Genomic DNA, 16167 nt, shown 5'->3' on the forward strand with positions numbered 1-16167 from the left:
CGTGGGTGCCCTAGCCGGCCAGCCCTGCCCCTTCATTATAAAATTATTAACAAGTACTGGTTAAATCCCAGCAAAATTGTGGAAAATTAAATCGAAAATCTTGAACACGATCGCTATTTTGAGCATCGTAACCCAGCTATCAATCACAGTATACACAATAGTTTGTTGTGAATTAATATTCATTACCCCTACGTATTACATATTCAGCCAATCACATCGGCTTATACATTATCTGGTTACTAGAAATCTGACTTCATTTTCTCGATTGGTCAGAGAAATACCTTCAACGTACTATCGACCAATCAGAAACGCTGTTAGTAACTAAAGCTTCCTCGACCTCGTGTCGATGTCGTGAACAAAATCTGAGCGCTGGGCAAATCAATTGTTCTCTCGATTATCAAACATTGACTTCTCGATGGCGATACCCTTCCGTATCGCCTCTTATCTTGTACATGTGAGCCCATCTCTAGATATGTTTGCACGAAATAGTTTTTATTCCGGTGAATTTGTTCAATATTATTACCAAAGTTACAGCTGTTTCATCGCTACATTTCGAGTCAGTTTTGCAGCTCAGAACTAGGGATCGCAAAATTTAAGTAAATTAAACTGTATTATAAAGCAGGTTTTTTAAGCAATCAGGTTAGTTTTAGTGCAAAGTTGTGAGTCGAATTTTACTTTGGTGTCGAATTCAGTGACGGTAATTTGCATCTATTCACTTTTGAAAAATTGCCTTGGTGCCCTTCTCAAATTTTCAACAGTTGCCTTGATGCCCTTTTGAAATATTACAAATTGCCGTGCTGCCTTGCCTTTTCAGTGAAAATCCACGGCAATTATCAACTTACCCTAAAAAAGTTGCCGTGCCCCTTCAGATCCTTAATTCGAGGGCTGGCTGCTAAGTGTCATACTTTTAAGAGGTGTACAGTATAGAATGCAGAAATTGTCAAATGTCCACAGGGCAGCTATTGGAGATAGGGCCTACTTGAAGTAAACCTTTGATATGAATCATACTTACATAGAGGTATTGTGGTGGTTGTAATAATCAAAACTATAATAAGACTCATAGCTGGATCCATATAGTACTTCCAATCCCAAGCATCTGGTGCCAGCCAAATAAACAGGGCGCTAATTATTACTACTACAGAGCCAAGAAAATCACCAAGGACGTGAAGAAATACACCACGCATGTTGAGTTGACCACTTGCATCTTCTGTAAAGTCACAAAAACAAACAATTGTTCACAATTAAAATTGATTACTATTTATCGCAACTCATGGTTATCATTAAGTGTGAACGGTATCACTGAAACTGCACAAAAGAGATGTGTTAACATATCAAGAAAAGTTGACATGTTTGTTGATAAATCAATTTCCCTTTTATTATTTTCATTTATTAAATTTCACAACCAACTGGACATGAGGTTTGGAGGTTTCTGAAAGAATTCACACACTCACTTCCTTTGGCTATATTTCAAATAAATATAAATATTAGTAACTAGGATGTTGCTTGATCATATGGCAAATGTATGTATACATATCTATTGTAGCACTTTTGTACTCACCCACTGATCCACTCCTCTCTTTGACATCACTAGGTGGTACGTCTATAGCCAGTTGAACACCAGACTCCTCTACCTCAGTAGCTGTTGTAGCTTGGGCACTAGTGTACACCTGAATAAAAAAATATATAAAAGTAATAAAAGTAATAACAATCTTAGCTAACAAAATCAAAATTTGGCTCTTGAGAAAGAAGTCATATATGCTCATTGAAAGCCCTCCCACTGAACCACTGATTTAAGGCTGTCAACTGTTTGGAATTGCTAATAATTAAATTCAGGGGTTCTCAACTTTTTGACAAATTTTTTTGACTGGGGCCAAATTTTTAAACCTAGACAATTTTGCAGACTAGTAAGATTTTGAGCACTAAGTGGGATTCCACAGCACAGAACATGAGCATAACAGGTGGAGTCTTTTAAGGGTCCAGACGTCCACAGGGACCCTGTGAAGCCTCTGGAAGCTTTAGGCGTTTAACAAAATTTATGTTGTGTAAATGAAGCCACAAGATATGATTTTTACATGACACTGTAGGGTAGGCCTATTATTATTATTTTTTCTATTTTTCTGTTACTTTTCTTTTTCTACAGTTCTTCGTGGGCCATTTGTAATGCACTCGAATTTTGCCCGCAGGGTGCTTGTGAGAACCCCGACCATTATTATTTATCATAAATCAAAAATATAACAAGGGTAAGCAGGTTCTGGCAAAACCGGCAAATCAGAACTTACATCACATTATACTTTTTGTCAAAATGTATAAACAGCAGTTACAGCACCAGTTAAAACAATGGGCACTATTGTTCCAAAGAGGGATCGATATATCATGTATTCAAATTGGTGAGAGATCTAAAAGCTCTAGTTTGACTGGCTAGTGGCTACTCAGATGATTATATCTTGTAATTAACCAATCAGGGGCTTTGTAAAAAGGCAGTAGTGCACATGGGGTTGGAATTATAAAAAGATACAACAAATTTGAAAATACGGATTTCATCTCCCTGTGCCGTGCACACAGTTCCTTACTTTTTGCACACTAATTTTGACAGCTAATTTGAATCATAATAAGTTCTGAACAATATTTGCTTTGAAAGGTCAATAAATGGTTGAGTAGTATGCATAGTCAGATACTAGACTAATCACAAAACTAGATAAGGCCTGTGTATGCATTACACACATACAAACATACCTGTATTTGTTCATTAAAATGCTTATGAAAACGGAATTCTTGTATCTAAGTGATCTTCAGCTTAATAATATAGATTGTGTCGGACTACATACATGTATTTGAATAATTGATCCTGTGCAAAGTGTGTGTGTATGAAAAATTATTTTCAAACGATAGCAAAAGCATTTTCTCGCACCTGCAATCACAAACTGTCCATGTTCTATTTTCACTTATCATGTACCAGCAACAATGTAAAAATGCATTTGTACTCTGCATTGGTATTTATTGTGCAGTATCATATTTAAATTTCGCACATAAAAAATGGTGGAACACCATAAGCATGTGGTTTGACTATGGATACACAGTGTCCTCACTCAAATAGTCCTGTACATCATCCACGATTAGCAATGGATACTTGAACATGTGTGGGGTGCATTATGTGTTTGCTATCAATCACTGACATTTGTATCAAACCAGCCAATGCTGACACCCATGAACCGCAAAAGGTCCTCGGTTTCAAACGTAGAAAACCCTTAATATTGCATTTTAGTCCCCTGTTGGTTAGTACTAGTCATGTCCATTATTGCCTTGTACATCAGTAGAAAATGGTGGAAAATGTCCATGGTATGGTGATTTAAAGTTCAGGCACACTAAGTCCTCACTTGGATAATTGTGTATATGGTCCTCATTTGATGACAAACACATCCTACTTACAATCTCCTTTGAACAGGGATGCTGTTTAATAGGACTATGCAAATGGAAACATTGGGGACAAACACTAATTAAACACAATTTTTATGACATTTCAAAACTACCCACTGGAGACCGATTTGCTTTTCTCATCGATAGGGGATGAACTATTAAATGCATTTTCTATTTCCCGGTTTGTAATGTAAAATATCATACAAACGTCCCTATTAAAAGGTGATTACAAATGTGCGTGGGTGGGTGTGTGCACGCAAGCATGGGATGGGGGTGGAGGGAGGGTGATATGATTAACACCAAACACATTAGCCTTGTTAATACATTTGCATTGTAAGCCATACACTGTGACACTGCACACTGGCAAAACAGGGAGGCTAAACATAAGGGGCCAATGGCCATTAGTATTATACAGGATTTGATATTGTCTATATCTTGAGAAACATAATGAAATGACTTAGCCTTTTCTGTGATAGGAATGCAAATAGAACAAAAAATCTGCCATGATATGTTTGCTTTGAACTGATAAGATAAAAAGCCTTGTTCCTGAAGCCAATTTTGGTCATTTGTTCATAGTCTGTGTACTGATGAGCAGGGTGCAAATTGGTTGAATAACATCCGATTGTTTAGAGCAACCATATAATTATATTAACCATTGTCTTTTGTCTCGTATCAAGTTGAAATCCAGCATGGCAGATTGGAATTGTGTGTGCTAACCTAATCCCGCGGGTGTATAATAATAATAATAATAATAATATATATATAATAATAATAATAATAATAATATATATATTAATAATAATAATAATATATATATAATAATAATAATAATAATAATGATAATAAAGGAGGGATTTAGCAACAACAAAAAAAAACCCGAGCCACCATGACTGTAATAATGCAATAAATTGGATCTGTTAATATTTCGCTGCAAAATCCATTTTGGCAGTGAAAAATATCCAGGGGCACCAAAGGCAATGGACTTTTTTCTTGGTGTCCCCAAAAATGTATAACTTATGACACATTGCTTGCATTTTGATTGTCTTGTTGCCCCCATGCAGTTAAACTGAATTGCCTGGCTGCCCTCAAAACCCTAATAATCTTTTTTACCTTGACTTTGAAATAATTCATGCATAGTAAAATTTTGATAAATGACTAGTCTTGGTAGCCAATATACACAAGTGAAATTTTTTATCCAATATAATCTCAACTACAGTCCATGCCAAACAGACTGAGTGTACACCCACCCGCTTCGATTTTGCTCTCCTTTGGCTCAATGGTACCTTTCATGGATCCCTGAGGTCACAAGAACAAAATTCAAATTCCGCTTGCTTATGAATGATGGGCCACAAAGTTTGGCGACCTTGACCAAAATTGGGGATTTAAGGGTCCAAATGACAAAGTGCTCTCTTTGAGGGCATTTTCTTCTCAACTGAATCAGTTGTGATCCTCTTGGTGAATGTTGTCACTCACTGGCTGTGTCTGAAATGCTGAATGCCAAAAAAGATAGATTTCTGAATTTTGTTGGGATTTCGGGGGGGGGGGGGGGGCAAAATCAGCACTTTGTAGGCCTACTATTCAATCAAATTATTTTTGATTTTTGATAATGTCACAGTGCACTTATAGGTCCTAATTATATTCAGAATGGATTAACCATGTGCCAATATCTATGAGCAATACAAAAGAAGAGAAATTTCTAGATCCCCTACAGAATTGTTGGATCCCCTAGAGTGGTTCAGCCACCAATGGCAAATTTTGACCCCTTATAATAACTTTAGGTTGTGGCATTTGCTGCACTTCTGCTCATTTTACATAGCTTACAAACATTAAACTCGGTACAAATGACCATACAGGGACGTGCCATAAACATGGGTAGCATTTCCGGCCTTTTGGTATATCAATGACTCCTAGGCCAATTTTGGAATATGGATGGGTCATTTTCAGCCCAATTTTGTTTCACTTTAAGGAAAAGCAATTCATGTTAAATTTGGCAGAAAATTGTCAATTTTGGTATATAAATGTGTTCAAGTTTCTTGAAAAATTAGTATATTGATTGGTCCACTAGTTTTTCAAATTCTCAGTGGCACACCCCAAAGCTATGTTTCCAAAGTGAAAGCCATTGTGATTTTTCTATTTTTTTGGGTCGATCGGGAAAGGGCAATCAAACCTGTCTTTAGGCCTTACATGTAGGAATGTCATTTGATTCATGTAGTTGCAGAAACAAAGTGTGCTCATGCAATTGGCTTTTCTCCAAAAGCGATTGCATATAAATTCTAGTCTTTGTCAAAGACCTCGCGATCCTAGGGGGGGGGGCGAGCGGCGAAAGCGAGTCAAAGACCGAAGGCGTCAAAGACCTTGCGATCCTGGGGGGCAAGCAGCAAAGCCGCGAGTGGAGAACAGAGTGGCGAAAGCGCTCCCACTACGGTGCTCCAGGCAAAGCCTTGTTGAAAGGCTATATAAATTCAGCTGCAGAGGTATTATGATACTCTCTGAGTAACTAATACTTACACTCTCAGAGTTTTGGTTTTGATTTGGTGTTGGTGTTGTGGTATCCTCAATTTGTGCATAGGAGAACCCATTGGGTTGTTGGTAAGAGACTTCTTGGTCACCCTGAGGTACTTTAGCGTAATTAAAATCTCCTGCAGATGTACTATCTTGAGACATTTTGGGATGGTTATCTGCAGTCTTTTTCTTGTTTGCACCGTGACTGTGTCCATGAGATGAGGAGCCACCATGACTGTGTCCATGTCCTAAGCCTATAAATTTTAACAAACATACAAAATAATAAAAAAGAATGACAATTACAAATATTTCGGAAGGCAATGTTCATTTATATTAATCCAAAGCTTTTAAACAAGAAGTTATTATGAAAAGTTTGCAATCTAATATTGCCAGATTTAGGCCAGTCTTGTTTCGGCCTATACTAGATGACCTTTTATAGCCTCCGAAAAACCAATGTCCCCTGAGACAGTACCGCACGCGACAGGTTGGTTCTCTGATGACATGTTTTGAGGCCTACAACCATGGTAAAAATATATTGGGACATGTATGGAAAATGTACACTATATTATATCCGTATTTCCATGATTTTTAATGTCATGAAATGGAAGTTTCTTTGGTGTCAAGCCTATACATTTTCCTAACACCTCAATCCTCCCCCTACCCCACCAATCAATGTTGGATACCACTAGGCATGTGTGACCAAAAAAGTAGAATTCAACATTGATCAGGGGGAGTGAGGGGGGAGGAGAGCTTATTTACATAACCCTATCAAAACTGTCCTAACAGTAACACCTATGGCCAGCATTGTATTCTTGTTTAGAAGTTAAGATGGGTTCTTATAATTCATATTGTGCTGACTCTATGTTATTCACTATACTACTTGATACTATACTACTGCTAAAATATTTGTTTGCTTAAAATTGTATTATGGTAAATTAAGATGGGTTCTTTGTTTATTTATTTATGTTTATGTGTATATTCGTTGTTTTGATTAAATTATAATTATTTGTTAATTAAAAGGTGGTACATCGTTATCAGGCCTCGGCTTTGTGATGTACCTACCTTCATCAAATCTTGTTAATTCACAATAATTGTATATAATAATGCTATAATGTTTGTAATGAGATTGATGAAAATAAAGATTGAAGTGTAGTCTTGTTTAGAAGACTTTATAAACTCTCATCTGACAGTTTGAATTCAATTTCTCTTTCTCTGACGGCTGAGAGTAAAACAGTTCACTTGGATTCATTGTTGGGAGTATTCCTCTCTACAAATTCTCATGTCAAAACCACTGGAGCAATACATCTCAACTTTTTGACACACATTGTTTTAAGTGTAGGCCTAAATGTAAGATAAATTGGGCCACACCCTAGACCTGTTATCGATAGTTTTTTGAAGTTGATATATCAGAAGCAAATTATATGACATATCGATACAGTATCGATATTTTGACACATTTTCAAGATGCAATTTATGTTTCTTCAATGTTTATTATACATCAGAATAGGCCCCCTACAGTGTAGCCTACATAACAAAATAACTGCGCATGACATGATGGATGGCTCAGCTTGGAATTGAGGGACGGTAATTTGGGATATAGCATGTGCCATATCATTTGTGTATCGATACTACCACTGAGCCGGAAGTCTATGATTTTCTGACTATCGATACTTTTGACAATCAATAACGGGCCTACCACACCCCTTTCATCATCAGTTGGCTGGGGAGCAGGCAACTACAACTTGCCAACTTTCGCGATCCTAGGCCAGAGATATTATTTGGTCTGGCTGGAACATGCATTCACTATCCCCAAGCAGACGCTGTATACAATATGTGTCCACACCTTTACCCCCTTCCCAATTATAGTAACTTACCATGTGTACTTAGTAAGCATAAACCAATTCCATTAATAAGTAGCCCAACACCACCCACAATTAAAACCAGCATAGGCTTATCAATCTCCTCTATCTCGATAAACCTCTGAACAGATTCCACAACTATTGTGAAGCACAACGCCATCAAGAATACTGCATTGACAAGCGCTCCAAGGACCTCTGCTCGTTGCCATCCGAAAGTGTTTTTAGACGTGGTTTTCTTTGATATCTGAAAAGACACAAATATTACAGTTTGAAGTTACAAAAATAAAATTCCATGGGTCAATAGTTTTAAAAACTTAAAATCTAAAATTCATTTAGTTAATAGAAGATATTGCCATTCTACCAGGGTTATAGCTACAGTGGGTAGTCCCCACCATTCAGTTTTAGAGTACATCACCACTCAGCTGCAATTTTAGCATTGGAGCCCACCACTCACAGTCCAAAATTGCACGAATTAGTCAAGAATTTGGTCAATTTTGACAACAAATTGCCAAAAATGCATTACTGTATTATACTTGTCAAAGTTTTGTTCATTATAAAAAGCCAGCTAATAGTTATGTGCTGTCAGCTGCTCATTGCGTGATTTGGGAGAAAATCCCAATTAATTTTCTCAGCATTTTCTTTTCATTTTTGGAAGTTGATTTCTCTGATAAAAAATTGAACTTTTGAAATTGTTTCATCAAGAGGTATTATGGAATAAGGAATGTTTTGTGATTTCTTCACTGAGTACAACAGTGCGTCCCCTTTGTGTCAGATGATGCGAGATGGAACGGCCAAATCCTGGCAAAAGCAACCAATGGGAAAAAGCGATCTATGGAACAGCGTGGAGAATGTCTTGTCATAAATGTGCAAGTTAAATACAGCTTAATTATATTAAATTGTTACATTATATAGATATTTCCCACAATTTTTACGTCCAAGTGCACAATAAATTACGCATTTCTAAAGATTAAAAAAAGATAAACATACACACACAATGTCGTCTTTCGACTTCAATGCAAATCATTAACATAATATGACAAAATAAGCACAAAAACAGCGGCATCGAGGGTCTATTTTAAGAGTATACTTGTTAAATTTCACATTTCCCATGACCATGTGACCAGTCGATGAGCCCTGAGATTCAGGGCAGTCATTGTTTTGTTTTTGTATGTTGGCTGCCCGATCTGGTTTTTCCGATTTCAGCCCTGATAACATGCAAGGAAAGGTTGAATTCAATGAACGTTATGATCGTGGGATTTTTGTACTCCCTTTATTTTTATGATGCTGCAACAAAGAAATAAATTATTGAGAATGACAGTGAGTAAGATATGTTCAAATTAATCTATGCTTCAATACTCAAGAAGTACATGTATGAGAAGAGCTTTTGTGGCACTTGAGTCATATACCATTTTTGGCTAGATTCAAAATTGGGTTGAAATTTCAGTATGTGCAAAATAAAATTTTTTCACAAAATAAAATATTTTTCCTTCCTTCTGTCCCAATTTTTTCAGAGCATGTTACCGAAACAACATTTTATTTTTATTTGGCCCAGACAAATTTTTTAGATTAATCAAACCCAATACACAAATTGTTTACTCTTAATAAGGTAGGAACCTACCAGGCCCGTACGCAGAGGGAGCGACGCACACCCCCATCCTCCAAATTTGGAAAAGTATACAAAAAGTCCAAAAATTTCAAAATTTGGACAAAAAAGGTCAAAATTTTGGGAAGAAAAGTCCACTTTTCACAAAATCACCCCCCCCCCCCAAGTGGAAAAAAAGTCCACTTTTTCAAAATCAGCACCCCCCTAATGAAATCCTGCGTACAGGCCTGGAACCTGGTGAGGATGTTACCTTTCAATAACCAAACTTCTAAATTTGTGCATCATTTTCATTTTTCAGTTGAATGTCTTATACAAATGTACATGTATACACATTAAAGCACTTTAACATCAAAAAATAGAAATTTAAACAAAACAATGAATTCATGGAATAATTGTGTTATAATCAATTTAAATATCCTCCCTCGCTGGCGTTAAAAACCTCAAATGTAATTTTAAAGTTCAAATGCAAAACATCAAATATAAACTACATGAGAGCAAAAAACTCTTTAAAATTAACATAAATGTTGTTGGTTATTTGTTATTTACCAAAAAAATTTAAACACACATCAAAATTTCACTGGATGCAAAAATTCTACAAATATTGATCAGTCATAGCAATTGTTAGATTTTTTATTTTTTTATTTTGTGAAAATTGTTTCCAGATTGTCTGAAAATGCATGCAAGGTATTCCTGAAATTTTGCAGAGAATTGCCCTCAACTTTTGGAATGTCAAATCCTATATTCCTGCTACTAAAAGGACATGTTCTTTGGGGATCATAATAAATTGCTCATCTGAGGTTGTTTGGAGATATGGGCCACTGAGCAGGTTAAGAACTTGATCCAGTAATTTTCTATAGAATCAATTTTTAAGGATAAAAGACTTATTCAGCAATTTTCTGTACAAAATATTTTATTTAAGGGATGGGGTATGAACGTTTGGACAGTATTTATTGTGGGACATTAGAGCACATCATACATATCAAATTGCATCCTGAATACGAAGAATGTCCTTCTAATATCAAATAATTTTGATTTTTTTTTAAATTCGCAATGTACATGTAATACACATTTTATGGCAAATGATTAAAAATTGATATTTTTGATATTTAACAGTACTCAAAGCAAACTTTATAAATCTGATGATTTATATAAATCTGATGATTTATACTTTAAGTGTATGTAGGTGGGATGAAAAGCCGACGATCAATTGAAAATTTTGACCTTTCGTATTTTCAAAACACAAAAAAAAATCAGGTCTTTTTGGGAAAAAAATCTATATCTTCAATATGATCGTCAGCTTTTCCTCCCAGCTACACACTTTAATTCTATATCATTAGATTTATAAAATTTACTTCGAGGACTGTTATAGTGTTATATATCAAAAAATGTGAAAAATATCCAATTTTAAAATTATTGGTTAATGGTTTGCAGTTAAATGATAACAAACTGTAATTTTTTCGTAATATTTTTCAATTTTTTTTAAATTAACTGTGAATGATCCCAGCACTTCAGAATAGGGCCAGTGGTTCTCCAAGTCGCTGAAAACTTTGAATTTTTTTTTTTTTTTTTAATTAAAAAAAAATTGAGCCCTAACAAACATGGCTATGTTTATGAAAGCAATCTCATTCAAAACTTTTAATTATAAAACCAAGAATGTTAGAGCATGACACTTTCGGTTTGAAAATAACTGATCAAATAAGTAGATTAAGATTTGGTAAGGCCATTTTAATTAAATCCTGTGTCTCAAAGCTTGTGAAATATTGAAAACCTAATGTGGAAAGCATTTTTTTTTAATGCATTTTTTTTATGTGTCATTTCAGGATTTCGGACAAGAACATTGTGCAAAAATTATCCAATGTTGGAATTGTAGACAAATAAAGTCACTGCTAAACTGTTATTCTTCTCTTTTATTGTTTCCGTATACAACATTTCCAAAAAAACTCTGAAACTTGTGATCAAATATGAATTTTGGGTTTTATTTTTACCTTTTTGTTTAAAAAAAATAAAAAGACATAAAAAATATGAATTTCTTGATTTTCAAAAAGGACTACGCGCACAATTTTACTAATGTGCACGGCAGCTTTGAGACACAGGATTTAATTAAGATGGCCTAACTACATGTAAATGACGATATAGTCGATATTGAAATGATAAAATGTCTGCCCATTTGAAAATGTTTATAAAATGCATGCATAGTAAGAAAAACAAAAATCATGAAAAACAATAATTTGTATGAAAATTTCAACCCTCATCTTCGGCAATATCAAACAAAAACGTTGCCAAAATGTCCCAAAATTTAGCCACAATTTAGGTTTTTTTGAAAAAGTAAATAAATTTATGTCAAACATGCACCAGCAGCGATGGCTCCATTTAAGTACATTTTGTTTGTACATGCATGTTGACCTCTTTCTCCTGATACCAAATGTACCATAGTAGCACAAGTTTGTCATTAAGTCCTGCACATTTTCCTTTCAAATTTTATGTCTGAGCTTGAAATTGCCCAAAAACGAACACAAACTGTGGAAATGAATTATTATACAATAGGACATTAAGAATATTTCTAACTTTGAACAAAATGAATGCATGTCTAGAAAAGTCACCAAAGTTTGAGGTCAGTTAAGCCTAATATGCCATGTCTATATTTAACCTAAATAAAACAATTACGGTACCGGGTATGCGATATGTACCATACATTCAAAATATATAAACATTGGTGATTAATGGAGCATACATAATAAACTCATGCAGCCAGATCGATATAGATTTGTTTGCTTACATAGTACACAATTTAACCAGTGTATTCCTGGATGTCAAGAATCAATGAAATTTTTGCACTTTACTTTATTCAATTGCACACATATCGTGGCAGCAGGCCAAATCCAAGGGTGAAAATACGAGAGCTTCAGGGGCCACTTTAAACTGAATATTCAATAAAGGATGAAGTATTTATAGCACTTGAATAGCAGAATAGGGGGGCAAAATTGGGTCTAATGAAGATAAATTTCAATCAACAAATCAGTTTAAAATAGAACATCCAAAATATCAGTACCATTTAACAAAGGCGAAAGACGGTGACCAATAAGGATGGATGACCACTAGTCATCCAAATTCACCATTTTCTACATGCATATTGAAGTATTTTAACACAAGGTTGAGACTGAGAGATCATAGGGACAACAATGTTGAACAGACATGGAAGAATTTAGGAACTTCGGTGACTGTGTAAATTATTGTTATTTTAAACTATATTTTGAGAGTGTTATGGCAACCTGTATACCAAATACTGATCCAATATTCAATGCATGACCTCATATTCAAGTCATTTAACTTTTGAGGGTTATTCTTGCCATGCATTCTGTAATTAACAAAGCTTTCAAAAGAAGTCTGTCAGTTTGATCTCCCATTTGTGCAATTTAATTTTCAGTACATATTGAGCTCATCACAAATCAGTCCGAATGACAAACACAATCTTACTAGAAAAAATATTTATCATCTTCTGTCATGACTTAATGTAATTTGCATGATTACTGGATTAATTTGTGTACATTGTCGGAGTGAGTACTCCTCCAACAATGTACACAAATTGATCCGGTAATTAATCATGTACTGTGTATACATTATATATGTATGTACATGACATGTTTGAAAACATTATGTTATTCTTTACCCAAAATGCTGACAAAATATTACTCATTTAGTAATATACCTGCCGGGAAAGGTTTCTGTTCATTTTAAGCTGAAATTTATTAGAGAGAAACCCCACTGGCAATTTTGGCTGTTTAACATGGAGTTCTATGGGGGATTTATGGGGGTACTACACCCCTCGATATTTTTGCATTTTTCTCAAGAACTAATAACACACTGGTAACAAAAGTTATGTATATTATTGGGGCAAGGAATCCAATTACTACACTGGAATTTCAGTGACCTAAGACAAGCGGTTTGTTTTTTATGATAAGAAATAAGGTACCGCAAGGATGTACCTCATTTTCTATCATATATACTGAACCGCTTGTCTTGAGTCACAACGCACGGTTGTTTCTGAAGATGCAAGCTAACTACTATCATATCCGTTCAACACTATATTCAAGTACAAGTAAATAAATATGGCTTCTTTAGAATAAAAAAATTATGGGAGATATTCATCATTTTCTACCCTGTTAACCCAAGATTTATTGTCCGAATATCAAATCGTGCATAGCACATTCATGTGTATCGATCCCGGGTATTGATTTTAGTATCTCTGCTGTACCAAGTAATTATTAGCCAGGCGATGTCGGTGTGCTCCTTACAATATTCTTATGATAGTATATTATTTAATGACTAAAGTTACCATTAGTTTTTGTCAATTTCATATTTCCATTTCAGACACAAAGCATAATGAAACACCCATGCTTTCCGCAACCGCTCGACCTCTCTCCCCTTCCCCTCCTGTTACCCCTCCCCTTTTCTATATTCTCCCCTCCCTCTATCTTCACTCTCTCAAACTTTATCCCCTGAGCCTACATAATACCCCATTCCAACTCCTGCTATAATTTGGCTCCTTCAATCAAGGGGTGTTCAGCAGTATTGAAACCAGAACCCCCGGGCCAGAACCAACACTCCAGACACTCCGCTGTTCAGAACTCCGGACACTTCTATTCCCCCGTCCCCAGTGATGTAACGAGGATTTTTCTTCAGGAGAGTATGAGGGAGGGAACTTTCAATGGGGAAACATTTGACGAAAATGAGCCAAAAAGGCCCAAAAATGTAAAATATCATAGCAACCAGCATCCTACAGGGTGGGGGCCAACAAGGGGACATGAGATCAAATGGAAGGAGCTGTCCCTCCCCCTTGAATACACCACTGTATCTCACTCTTCCTCTCCTCTCTCTCTCTCTCTTCCCTCTGCTCCTTCTCCCCACCCCCTTTCGAATCAACCTTTACCTACATGTATGGCATGTTTTACCTTTTAAAAATATATTCAGCTGAAGCTACAAAATGTATTCTTGGGGCTTTCATGGCAGAGTGGTTTTGAATAGGTAATCCTGCAGACATTTCCCAAGCTGTCTATAGGCCTGCTATGGTCTGGTGCACTTGATTAACCTGGGCATACATTTCCCTAAGTTGTAAACTTTATGCACATTAACTAGTATTGATTTTTTAGACTTGATACAATAAAGTGGCAAGTTTTCGTTTAAGTATGGAATATTGAAACAAACACACACAGGATTGGAGTAGAAAACAGAAAACACAGATGGGGATATCAAACAAAATTAAACATATTTCCACCTAAAATATTGGCGGCCAACTATAATATACATTCAATAAATGAGCAATGCAAATACCCCATCTTTTACTGGGTTTTTTTCAATTCCTTTATTTACATGCCATGGTCATAATTGTGCCGTTTTATTCCCTCTTCAGTACCACAATCTCAAGATAGTAATGATATAATGAAAGACAGAGATAAGAAGACTTTATCGCGTCTGACGTCATCAAACTTGAGCAGGTTTGTTTACAAGTGTCATGATGATGACTATTGCTGAACGCGGCAAAATTTCAAAATAGATTGCTAACTTCAAAATGTGTGTTTTTCAATTTAAAAAAAAAAACTCCAAAAACAGACTGTCTGTATTAGTAATCCAAATAAATTTATAAATTTGAACTGGCCAGGAAACCACAAGGTGCCGTGCCAACAAATCTTGAATTGGTGGATGTAAATGGGACACCAAAACATCCTTTAAAGGTAACCTGATTGACAGCCTCATCCCCCACTTTAATCTCTTGTTTGAATATATGTAAAACTTGTTTGAATATGTTTATACATTGCACATTGAAACCTGAGTACATCATAATGAAAAAAAATAATTGATTGGAAGTTTTTTATATGGAAAAAATTATGTTATGTCACATTTTTTGAACTGAAAATTACAAGATTTATTTTGTTTGGACATCATTTTTTTGTCAATCATTTTCATTATGCAATACCGTATACCCAAACATATGTTTCTATATCCATTTACCGTATTCGTTCCAATAAGCGCCCGTGCCCTAATAAGCGCCCACTCAGGAAATTTCCAATTTGCTAAAGGGTACCATCAATGTTGAAATGACAAATAGACATCGATAGGGTGAAATAGCTGGAGGACTACAAGTCCTGTGTAAACTTGCAATACATTTTCTACATCAGAAAAGCTACTAGAACGTCTCAGAACCCTTTTAAAACATACGTAAATTTGTCTCTATTCAACACCCCTTAACAAAAAATTAGGTATACTAGGTCAAAAATAAGCGTCCACCCAAAATGACTTTGTTAAGCGCCCTGGGCGCTTATTGGAATGAATACGGTAATTCCCTTCGCTATCAGTATTTCATGCATACATTTGTCTACTGAGAAAAATAAATTAAGGGTTGCTGTGTGTGATTGAGACACCACAATTTGGTGGCCCTGTTACGTCTGATATACATGTACATGTACATGTACGCTACATGCTTATAGTTTGATGAGCTTTTAATTGGCGGGCCTTGTGACATCGCGGATTAATATATTTTGAACAAATTTTAATCTTTCCCCAGAGCAGCCAGCGCACATAAACGTTGAAGAAAAAACACCTTTGTAATACTAGCACAGCACTCTAGCCAACAGAGCCACAGAGGCATGCTGGAGAAGAGCAGAAGATATAAACCTATAGGTTTAGGGTCAAATGATGTACGTTGAATTCCTATCGGAAGGCATCAGAACCGTATGTAAGCAATCAATGCCAATCATAGATTGAATACAATACTGCTCTCTTCAAAAATCTATG

General features: G+C 35.6%; 1 protein-coding gene across 4 annotated transcripts in view; it reads right to left on the reverse strand.

The window, feature by feature from the left end:
• The window catches only part of LOC140137819 (proton-coupled zinc antiporter SLC30A1-like), a 40772-nt gene that overhangs the window by 15933 nt on the left and 8672 nt on the right, over positions 1-16167 (reverse strand). For all 4 annotated transcript variants that reach the window (XM_072159607.1, XM_072159606.1, XM_072159604.1 and 1 more), the window contains exons 3-6: positions 7791-8019; positions 5923-6170; positions 1559-1667; positions 1013-1207 (exon numbers count right to left, since the gene is read on the reverse strand). In XM_072159607.1, the coding sequence (XP_072015708.1) occupies positions 1013-1207; positions 1559-1667; positions 5923-6170; positions 7791-8019 (781 nt within the window). The remainder of the gene's footprint in view (positions 1-1012; positions 1208-1558; positions 1668-5922; positions 6171-7790; positions 8020-16167) is intronic.

The sequence above is a fragment of the Amphiura filiformis genome, chromosome 17 (assembly GCF_039555335.1).
Source record: "Amphiura filiformis chromosome 17, Afil_fr2py, whole genome shotgun sequence".
Classification (NCBI taxonomy): domain Eukaryota; kingdom Metazoa; phylum Echinodermata; class Ophiuroidea; order Amphilepidida; family Amphiuridae; genus Amphiura; species Amphiura filiformis.